The 11,216-nt window shown below is 41.0% G+C and overlaps 1 protein-coding gene and 1 non-coding gene across 3 annotated transcripts; both read right to left on the reverse strand.

The window, feature by feature from the left end:
* Positions 1-1,621: 1,621 nt before the first annotated feature.
* On the reverse strand, positions 1,622-7,511 carry SNRPE (small nuclear ribonucleoprotein polypeptide E). Of its 2 annotated transcripts, XM_069459524.1 has the most exons (5): positions 7,419-7,511; positions 6,895-6,921; positions 5,486-5,548; positions 4,625-4,703; positions 1,622-1,819 (listed from the first exon to the last, which is right to left on the reverse strand). In XM_069459524.1, exons 1-5 carry the CDS (start codon positions 7,470-7,472, stop codon positions 1,764-1,766), a joined length of 279 nt encoding a protein of 92 aa, XP_069315625.1. In that variant the 5' UTR covers positions 7,473-7,511; the 3' UTR covers positions 1,622-1,763. The 2 variants fall into 2 exon arrangements, with proteins under 2 accessions (XP_069315625.1, XP_069315624.1); XM_069459523.1 differs by lacking the exons at positions 6,895-6,921; positions 7,419-7,511 and adding an exon at positions 7,173-7,407.
* Positions 2,973-3,079, reverse strand: LOC138375865 (U6 spliceosomal RNA). Its single transcript, XR_011231570.1, has one exon. It is a non-coding gene; the product is annotated as a U6 spliceosomal RNA (small nuclear RNA).
* Positions 7,512-11,216: the final 3,705 nt, after the last annotated feature.

Raw genomic sequence — 11,216 nt, forward strand, 5'->3', positions numbered from 1 at the left:
TCAGGGCTGTAACTCCCTCTGCTGCCCAGTGTTTTCTTTACATGCTGTAGTTGGTTTAATAAATTCCAAACTCAAACGTTAAAAGAGCTAAAGCAGCCCTTTATTTCAAAATACAACGAAAAAGGCATGAGTTCAGATAGGAGAGGACTATAGCTGGAATGCAAAGTTCTAAGCCGGACTGACTTCTACACTCACCTACAAATCTCCTCTATCTGAGAAAGGATTTCTTTTATTCAGTTTAGTGAATCTCTCTAGAACCTAGAAAAGCAGGAGATGGACTTATTGGTCCTTCCTCACTCACCCTGCCTGTAGCAGAATTTAAAGTAAGGCCTTGGCTGGGCAAGGTGGTTCATGCCTGTAATACCAGCACTCTGGAAGGCAGAAGCAGGATTGCTTGAGCTCAGGAGTTAGATACCAGCTTGAGCAAGGGCGAGACACCATCTCTACTAAAAATACAAAATTTTTTAGTCATGGCACACGCCCGTCGTCCAAGCTACTCAGGAGTCTGAGGCAAGAGTATTGCTTGAGCCCAGGAGTTTGAGGTTGCAGTGAGCTACGATGACACCACTTGCTCTCTACCCAGGGTGACAGAGCAAGAGTATGCATCAAAAAAAAGAAAAAAAAAAAAAAAAAGTGGGACTTACTCATCTTTTAAGATCCAATTTAAACAGCGCTTAAGGATGTGCCATTAAAACTATCTGTTTATCTGTTTCACTGTGTACATTCAACTTTATGCCCAGCTAACAGCAGCTCAATAACCATTTAACAGAATTCTAACTAGAACCACCCTGAGATACTGAGGGGGAGGGGAGATTTGTCCACATAAGAATTCAATCAGCAATCACTGAGGGAGGAACTAAAATTCTTAGAGATAAGAATAAAAGCTGGGTGCAGTGACAGGGGATATGGCACCTACAGTCCCAGCTACTTTGGGAGGCTGAGATGGGAAGATCGCTTTGAGCCCAGGAGTTTGAGTCCAGCCTTAGCAGCATAGTGAGACCCCCTTGTCAAAAAAAAAAGAAAGAAAGAAAAAGAAAAAAAGAGACAGGTGTGTTTCTCCCGCATACTATTATTCTGCTTACCAATTTACCAGTTGTATTTGTGGTCTTTTTCAGACGACCAATCTCATAAAGTCTCCTTCTTATTAACAGAGCTCATTTTTAACGTACTTGAAAGGCATTTCACCCTTTGCCTATAACCAAATACTTCTCACATTCTGATCTCAGGGATAAAATTCACAAAGACCTCACAGTGACTCAGTGAGAGTGTTGAGCTAATACTGACCCTATTTAAAATGTCCCCAACCTGTTTTGGTTGGAAAACTCTAGTGTTCCAGTATCCAGAAGTAGAAGTGATGAAGACATATATTAATGCAAAACCCTTGTTTATTTCTGGGACTCCTTCCCTTCTTTGCCAATGATGGAAGCTTACCTGCCAGGTAGAGTTCTTACGCTTCGCCTCAAGAATGTACAGGTCCAAGCTCTGAGATAACCACGGACCCAAAACAACTGCCACCCTTCAGAAAATGTTAAAATAAATACCAACAGCTAATGATGCCACTGGGTAAAAGGTCTCTACCACTGGATAGAAAGAAGCAACATAAATTTTTTAATAAAAACAATCCCGCAGCATTTATTGGTCATTTCGAAATAATGTAAGGGTAATCAAAACATGAACAAATGTTTTAGAACTATATGCCCAACAAAGTACACCTAAAAACACTGTATTGCCATCTCAACAATTTCTCACTTCACTCATCATTTCTAGTTGGAGACACTTTGTAGCAGAGTAATATTATCTCCTTTTAGCATGATCCGACCTGTAACAAAAAAACAAACAAAAACCTCTATTAATAGCCACACCCTTGGATGTATATAATTATCTTTTAGCCTCAGAATTTTGTACCCAGTTTTTGAACAGTATTGTGAAAATGCCTTCTCTCTCATGAAGATATGTGAACATTTTTAAGTGCCCATATATTGAAAGGCTTTCTGGCTCTATTAGAGTATATGCAACAATACTCTAATAAAGCCAGATGTTATTTTATGAAAAATACTGTTTCTACTGACTAAGACAACTGAATAGGCCTAACCCAACATTTCTCAATGCTGAGTTTGTTTTATTAACACTTCCCAAGCTTATTTAAGACAACACTTTTTTTTCTGAGAAATATCTATAAGCATCTTTAGGAACACTGGTTTTCACTGGTAGAATAGTTGAAGAAATGTAAATCAACTCCAATAGTGATTAAAACTGGTTTGCTTTCCCAGGCTTCTACAGATAAAATTAAATCTACTCTACAAGATCAATACTACCATGGGAACTCAACACTTGGCAAATAATTTATAAATAAGATGACCTCAACAAGACTAAGTTTGCCCTTCCTGGCAAGACATCTTTAAACTTAAAAAACTCAGGCTTTCAGTAAAATAGCCTAAGCAGGAAGAAGCATAACAAAACATCACATCACTCTCAAAATCTACTTTCCACATATCTAGTGTAGGTTCAAGAGAATCCTCAGGGTCTGGAAAAAATACACTGACCAAATAGGGACCAAACAAGACATGACTCATGCATTTATGGAGCATCTGGTCTTATGGGAGAGACATTGCTAAAATCATCCCTCTGATAAATGTTTAACTACAAACTCAGAGAGTACATCATACCCTGCCTTCCCCTACTCCACCCCCAGCAAAAACCAATTAAACTCTGGGCTTCTTGGGGGAAGTGATATTTGATCTGAGTTCTAAAGACACAGGGAATAACATAAACAAAGTTATATGATGGGGCAAATGTGCAGATTCAAGGAATTGAAAAGAAGGTAAGTGTGGCTTAAGCTCTGAAAATGAGGCAGAGTAATACAAGATGAAGTGAGGAAGGTTTTTTTTATCCTAAGGGCAAAGCAAGTTCCTGAGGAATTTCAAGGAAAGGGTTGACATGACCAGACTGGTGTTTTTTTGTTTTTTTTTTAAAAAAATATGGAACGCTTCACGAATTTGCGTGTCATCCTTGCGCAGGGGCAATGCTAATCTTCTCTGTATCGTTCCAATTTTAATATATGTGCTGCCGAAGCGAGCACCAGACTGGTGTTTTTAAAAGAAAACAGAAGCCTGGAGAGCAAACTGGAGGGGGATGAGGTAGTTGCAGAGAAATCAGTTAGTAAACTAAAAAGAAATTGGTGCCACTCAGTAAGGCAGGGAACACTAAAATAGTTCTAAACAATGTGAATGGGAATTCAGTTTGGTTTCTGATATGCTAACTTTGAGGAGCCCCTAAAACATTCATGTAGAAATGTTGAATAGGCTTAGAGGAGGGGTCTGGGCTACAGTATAACTTTGGGAGTCAATACACAGAGGGTAATTGAAGTTGTAGCCTTGAGTACCTAGTCAGACAATACTTCGTGAGAGGACAGCCTAGAACCAAGTCTTAAGCAATGCAAACATTTAATGGCTGGGTCTCAAAGAATGAATACACAAAAATCTGAAAAGAAATAATCACAAATGAAAAATGAAAACCCAAGTGTATCACAGAGCTGGGACACTGTAAAATAACCTGGCACACAACTCCGAATACCCTCAGACTCTCCCAAGTGATCTTTTTGTATGCTAATGAGCTGACTGATGGTCAGCAGCCCCCACATAGCTTCAGGATGGGGGCTGGCCACCTGGTCACTGGAAGGACCAAGGCATGATTAGAGGATTGTGACTTTCAGCTCCACCCCCAACCTTGGGGGAGCAGAAGAGGCTGAAGGTTAAGTCAATTACCGATGGCCAATGGTTCAATTAGTCACCCCCATGTAATGAAGCCTCCATATAAACCCAAAAGGAAAATTCCTGGAGGCTGGCCAGCCTGAGAGGGCATGGAAGCTCCGCACCCTTCCCCACATGCCTTGTTCTATGAATCTCTTCATTTGTATCCTTTGTAACATCCTTTATAATAAACCAGTAAATGTGTTTCTCTGAGTTCTGTGAACTGCTCTAGCAAATTAGTCAAACCCAGGAAAGGAGCTGGGGGAACCCCAATTTATAGCCAGTCAGATGCATAGGTAAAACCACCTGGAGCTTCTGAATGGTGTGGGGGGGAAGTCTCAGGGGAATGAACGCCCTCAACCTGTGGGATCTGATGCTATCTCCAGGCAGAATTACAGGACACCCAGCTGGTATCAGATGCAGAACTGATTGCCTGCTTAGTGTATAGGGAAAACACTGCCACACACCTGGTCACAGAAGTCTTCCGTGTTGATTATTATTGAGGGAACGAAGACAAAAATCACCTTCTCCCCCCTCAACTCAGACAAGGAAACCAAGTGGTTTAAGGAGGGAGTGGCCAAAGTCCTAAATGCTGTTTAGAATTAAATAAAATGAGAACTAATACTGACCATTAGATTTAACACCATTGGCCTTTGGTGGTCACCCCTGGTGACCTTGGTGAGAGCTGTCTGGATGGAAAGAGTAGCAGAAATGGAGTGGGGTGAAGAGTAGGTGGCAGAGGGTGACTTCAAAAGTGTTCTACTCCCCCAACTAATAACTTCTCAATGCAAACTAAATTTAAACACGAAGTGAGTTGCAAGTCATTCAATTCTACAAGTGAATAAACATTTCTGTAAAACCATCTGTATTCTTACCCAGTTGTTTTCTTGACTTTGTTTTAGAATGAATCTCTTCTGCGTCATCTAATACAAGGTTCATATACTCATCAAAACCCTAGAAAAATAAGCCAATTGACTGTCATCTTCAAGTAAAATCACATCCACATCATTCTAAATGAGCACGCCTACCTAGACACAGAAACGACAACTTTAGAAATTCACCTCTACAGATCTTTTAGCTGAAACACTGTGTCCCACCTGAAGCCTCTTTTTAAATAACAAAGAAAATTAGAATGTAGTCCAAATTCTTCAACCTTTTGGATTGAGGATTTCATAAGATATGCCAATAAGCCATTCTCCCTTTCTTTTATAACCTGCCCAATATAGAATATGTGTGTACATACATGAATTACCTTCTACCACTGCACTCCCCATGTTCCCCACAAACACCATTACCTACTACTTGTTTTCCAACTGGTAAATGGGAAAGAGGAGATTACTGATGGAATTTCTGGAGTCTAAATGAAATACTAAAGTGTCCTAACATAATGCTTATAGCCATATTTTATGTTTCTTTAAAATATTACTGAGCGTATCCTGCTATCCTGGAAGTCTTGCTCAAGTCATCTTCCTGCCTCATTCTCTGGAGTAGCTGGGACTACAAGTGTGTACTAGCACAACTGGCTCAAATGACTTTTAAAAGTTAATTTTCCCTCTCTTTTTTGAATTACCTACTCCGTATCAACTAGAACAATGAAAAGGCTAAATTCGTGGGCCCTGAAAAACATTCTGTGAGTTGGAGCTTTGACTTTTTGTACATTGCTCTGGCTGACCATTTTCTGTGAAATCTTTTTCTAGAACGAGCTGTTCTGAGATAAAAATAGCCTGGATACTCACAATAATACAGCCCTCTATCCGCATATTCACTTGCTCATAGAGCCACACCTGAATCCGGGATCTCTGAAATGGTCATAAAAATAGAGAATTTTTTAAAAAAGTAAACAAAATTGAATCACTTCCATCAAACAATAGAGAAATACGGCACATAAAAAAAAACTTTTAATGAACATAAGTCAAGAGTTTTAAGTCCACCCGTGTCTAAGAATTGTTAACCAAGAACAGTTAGTTGCCAACAAACATTTTTACTTAATAAATGTCATATTGGGACTGTCCAAGCTAATAATTTTCCTGTGATCTTAGGACTTAATGGTATTTCTTACTTCTAGTCTCAATACATTTAGAGTGAAAACTGATGACAGTATAGCAAAAACCGGTAATTTCTAATGATCAAGTTCTTTCTTATCTCCTATAGCAAAATCCAGCTCCAAAACAGAAACTTCTCTAGGTTCTCAGTTTTCCATGTCACACATCTGGCAATCAATTCTGGTTGTTAAAAATTGTAATGGTTTGAAATTAATCTTTCTTCGAGACAGAGTCTCGCTCTGTTGCCCAGGCTAGAGTACTGTGGTGTCAGCCTAGCTCACAGCAACCTCAAATTCCTGGGCTTGAGCAATCCTCCTGCCTCAGCCTCCCGAGTAGCTGGGACTACAGGCATGCACTACCATGCCCAGCTAATTTTGTTTTTTCTATATATTTTTAGTTGTCCAGCTAATTTCTTTCTATTTTTTTTTAGTACAGACGGGGTCTCGCTCTTGCTCAGGCTGGTCTTGAACTCCTGAGCTGAAACGATCTGCCCGCCTCAGCCTCCCAGAGTGCTAGGATTACAGGCGTGAGCCACCGCGCCCAGTCTAATCTGTTTTTCAATGATGTTGTTTGACCCACTGTAAAATTTAAGTTGCTAAAAACCTCCCCAGGGAAAAGCAGCTGCCACAAAGCTCTCAATCTACCCCTCCCCTCTTTCTTTTTTAGTGTCTTTTTGAAATTCAAGTTTTCCCACAGGTAATAAATATACCACCTTTTCACGTGGTTTAAGTTGATTGGGTTTTTCTTCCAAGGTTTCATCTTAGAGGGTACAAAGGGGAAAAGGTTCCAATGTTCTGGCCAAAATCACTACTAACAAAATATCAATCCTCAAACACCACGTCATGTGTGCAAAGATATACTTTCTGAAATTAATAGTTCTGATTTTGCAAAGTAATGATAACACAATTCTTTGTATGCTTGGAATCGGCATGAATACACACCATTTGAGCTTTCCCTCCATCTTTCCCCTTAATGATCCCTCCAATCTCTAGTTTGATCTATTTTTTAACTGTAGAACACAGTGATCAGGGAAGTTGACATAAATAACCAGATAAATTCATTTTTTGCTTAAAAAGTAGTTGCGAAGCAATTTATTTACTTACATTTTGTAAATATCTGAAGATGAGGTTCTGCACCACAGCGGTTAAGGAAAAAGTTTAAAAGTAGCATACATAGACTCAGCTCCCCGAAAACTTTCGAAGCTACTCACATCTCACTTTTATTTTCTGAACGGAATATCTGGTGCCTACGCAACGAAAAGTGCCCAAATGGGCATTTATTAGGGATCCCCTAGGAACCCTTACTCTCCTGGAGTTTTTCCTTTTGCCGACATCTTCCTCATGCCCAAGACCGTTAACTCCCGCGTTCACTGAGCACCTACTGCAAGCTGTCTTACTTCCGCTCGTCCCCTCCATTCCTGCATTCCCCACCGCAGGGGTCTGCCCAAGCCCACCTCCCGCCCGTCACCGGTTCTGCCACTACCCGCGCTTTCTCCCCGTCTCGGTCGCCCCGGGGGCTCATGGGATGTGGGTCCGCACTGCGCTCCCTCGGGTCGGCTCTCAGCCTGCGCCTTCGCACCCGACATTCTGGCCCGAACGTCCTGGTCCTGACATCCCGCGTAGGATACGATGGGCTGCACCATCACCTTCTGCACTTTCTGGCCCTGGCCACGGTACGCCATGGCGGAATCTCACAAAGACCACACTGACCCGCACACTACCTCCGAAGGCAACTTCCGGAATAAAGAACCGGAAGCGGAAGTGCACGGTCGTTACACGGAGACCTGGGCGGCTAGAGAGGAAAATACCTCTCTAGCCATGAAATCGCTTTTCTCTGTGCTTTTTAGCATCCGGGGGAGGCCAAATGAGGCTACGGCACTGTGGAGCCTGGAGGGATCCTACAGCGACACCTGGTGGGGGGCAGGAGGAGGCGCCGAGGGGCTTCGGTATGGCGGCCGTTGAGGGAGGCATGCTGTTGGGTCTTCATTTTCTGAGTTGACTTTAATGAGCCGAAATCATCTCATTGCGTATATCTGTCTGCAAAATGCCTTAATTTAGTGCTTTCCCTGAGGCCTATTTTCCTGGAATTTAGGCTTGATGGCAACACTGTGGTGGAAAGGTCAGGGCAGCAAGCATCCCAAACGCCAAGCCTTCCGCGTCTGGCACTCCGCCACCGGCAGTCTGAATTCCAAAGCCGGACGCAGCGGTTTGCTCCAGTTACCGATTCAACTCTCATCACCTTGTGAAGAATCATTGTTAAGGTGGCAACCGAGGGTGGTGATTTAGCGTGAAGGCGCTGAAATCTGCTTGCTGAGCGCAAATCCGGCTCACTCGGCCTCTCCGTGTCTTGGCTTAGTTGTTTCCAAAATGGAGATTAAGATGTACCTTCCCCAGGGGATTAAGGATGCAGTGAAGTAATACTCTACGATACATTAAAGCCTCGGTGTTAGACTGTATCATCCTTCCCTGGGTAACACAGTAGTAAGTGCTGTGTTGAAATTCTTAGGTGTTCCTGACCCCAAAACCCATTTCCATTATGCCATGGCTTGTGGCCTGGCAGAAATTTCACTTAATTGGAAAGCACATTTTATAGATGAGGAAACTGAAGCTCAAAATTGAAAAGACTTGCCTAAGGGAACACCACTTAGGGCAAATGGCCGAATCAGACTTTGCTTAACTGAGGTCTTCTGTTTAATGGGGATAATATTAATGCCAGCCATCATAAAGGTACTGAGATGAAAGTGATTTTTTTTTTTTTTTTTTTTTTGAGACAGCCTCGCTTTGTTGCCTGGGCTAGAGTGAGTGCCCTGGCGTGGGCCTAGCTCACAGCAACCTCAGACTCTTGGCCTCAAATGATCCTCCTGCCTCAGCTTCCTGAAGTACTAGGATTACAGGCATAAGCCAGCATGCCTGGTCCCAGAATTAATTTTTTAAGTCTAAGTACATGGTGTCTTTCTATTTGTTCAAACTTTCCTTTGAATCTTTCAGAAGTTTTTGGTTTTCTTCATATAGATTTTGTGAATTTCTCATGTTTAATCCTAGATATTTCCTCTCTCTTTTTCTTAAAAGTTGTATCTTTTCCTCATTTGTATTCTGTAGCTGGTTTTTAGGAGAAAAAGGATGATAAATTCAACTACATAAAAATGATAAAGTTTTGCATGACTACAAAGTGATCACAATAAACAAAGTCAAAAGAGCTGGGAAAAATATAATGTTGCATTACATCAACTAATATACTAATTTATATTTACTAATATATAAAATTAATGCTTATAAAGAATGCTGTTCTGGTTCTCTATTGCTGTAAAAGAAATATTCCAAAACTTAGTAGCTTAAAACAACCACCAGTTTGTTACAATTCATGATTTTGTGGGTCAGGGATTTGAGCAGGTTCTCAGCTGGGTGATTCTTCTGCTCCAGAAGACATATCTGAGGCCACGGGATGTAACTTTGGAAGATAGTTGGGTTCTTCATCCCTACGTATGTAGCCTTGGCCCTCAGCGCTTGCCACACGGCCTCTCTAGCAGGGTAGTACACTTTCTTATATGGGGGCCAAGGCTTAAGCTACTGGTACTTTTTTTGTTTGGTTGGTTGTTTTTGTTTTTGAGACAAGGTCTCAATGAGCTGCCCAGGCTGGTCGTGAACTCCTGGGCACAAGTGATCCTCCTCCTTCAGTCTCCCAAGTAATAGCGATTACAGGCATGTGCCATCATGCCCGGCTTGAAGCTACCAGTGCTCTTGAAGGCCAGGCCTGGAATTAGTACTGTGTAGTGTTCACACCCAGGCCAGATTTAAGAGCTTGAAAAATAGAACCCACCTCTTGATGGGAGGCGTGTTAAAGAATTTGCAGCCATTTTTAATCTGACACAAAGACCCAAAATTAAAATTGGCAATGGTTGTGAACAGTGTGTAGCAAAGGAAATAGGAATGGTCTTTAAACTTGAAAAGATGCAAACTAAACTACAATGAGATAGTTTCCCCCATTAGATTGACAAAGATCAAAAAGTGGTGGTAATGTACATTATTAAACTCTACTTCTAGGTATTTATCCTCCAGATAAACTTACATGTGAAATATAGTCATTGCAGCATTGTTTAAAATACCAAGACAGGAAGCAACCTAAATGTCTTATCAGTAGAGACTAGCTAAATTCTTGCATATTCATAGAGTACCGTGCTATGCAACTTCTTCAAGATTATTTATTTATTTATTTATTTTTGGAGAAATGGAGTCTCGCTCTGTTGCCCAGGCTAGAGTGCTGTGGCGTCAGCCCAGCTCACAGCAACCTCAAACTCCTGGGCTCAAGCGATCCTCCTGCCTCAGCCTCCCAAGTAGCTGGGACTACAGGCATGCGTCACCATACTCGGCTAATTTTTTCTATATATTTTTAGTTGTTCAACTAATTTCTATTTTTAGTAGAGACGGGGTCTTGATCTTGCTCAGGCTGGTCTTGAACTCCTGAGCTCAAATGATCCACCCACCTTGGCCTCCCAGAGTGCTAGGATTACAGGCATGAGCCACCCCACCTAACCCAAACTTCATTAACCATGTATACCTATCAGGTAAGGGTTCCTTCCATTTTGCTTCTCCTCTCCCCTAAAATTTTCTCCTACTTTTGAGCGTTCTTGATCCACCCAATTCCCTATCTCATATATTTATTCAACAAATAGGGGTCTTTTTTTTCTTTTCTCTTAATCCCATGACAGATTATAGCAGTCTTTTTATTGAACATTAGTCCTTCTCTGCCTTTTTCAGAATCAGGTTTTTGGCTCCGTTTACCCTTACATTTAGCTGTATAGACTGCTGCTTCAATTCTACTTGAGGACAAATCAGTTTAACACATTAACTGCCACATGAGCCCGGGGCCTCAATGTAACTCATATGAGCTGCTTGAAATACTTGTCAAGTTGCATAGAACTCATGCACAGAAAACAGTAACAAATCTTTCATTAAATTAGGATCATTTTGTTTTTGAAGTTTTTATTCTACCTTCATAATAAAACACCATGGCCCCAAGGGAAAATTTTTTTCTAGTGTGCCAGTCAATGTGTTAAGATAAAAAAAACCCAAGAACACACAAACAATACCAAGTTGTAATTCATTGTTTTTTGCTTATCAGCATAGATTCTGACTCTGCAACACTTTAGCAGTTAAATCCAACCAAATCTAAACAGCCGAGTCATAAGCCCACTCAGTAAATCTGAATCCTAAATTAACTTTAATATAAAATTAAATCCTGGATTATTCTTATTTAGGGCCATTATTTCTTTGACTCATTTTATTGAATATTGCTAAGAAAATGGTCAAGTATTTTCTTTGTGCTTATGCACTAATATTTTGCAAATTCAAAATAAATGAGTTTGGAGATTTAATTATGCTGTCAGATGTCTGGGTTATGGGCATTTTCAAAGATTTATTAAGCAGCT

The sequence above is a fragment of the Eulemur rufifrons genome, chromosome 27 (assembly GCF_041146395.1).
Source record: "Eulemur rufifrons isolate Redbay chromosome 27, OSU_ERuf_1, whole genome shotgun sequence".
NCBI lineage: Eukaryota > Metazoa > Chordata > Mammalia > Primates > Lemuridae > Eulemur > Eulemur rufifrons.

Excerpts from the sequence above, each read along its gene's own strand:
- SNRPE (XM_069459523.1), bottom strand. The coding sequence starts at position 7,376 with ATGTCGGGTGCGAAGGCGCAGGCTGAGAGCCGACCCGAGGGAGCGCAG. Across the intron at positions 5,549-7,172 it reads CGGAAGTAAGACAGCTTGCA|AGATCCCGGATTCAGGTGTG; the intron begins GTAGGTGCTCAG and ends TGACCATTTCAG. Across the intron at positions 4,704-5,485 it reads GGATAGAGGGCTGTATTATT|GGTTTTGATGAGTATATGAA; the intron begins GTGAGTATCCAG and ends TTATTTTTCTAG.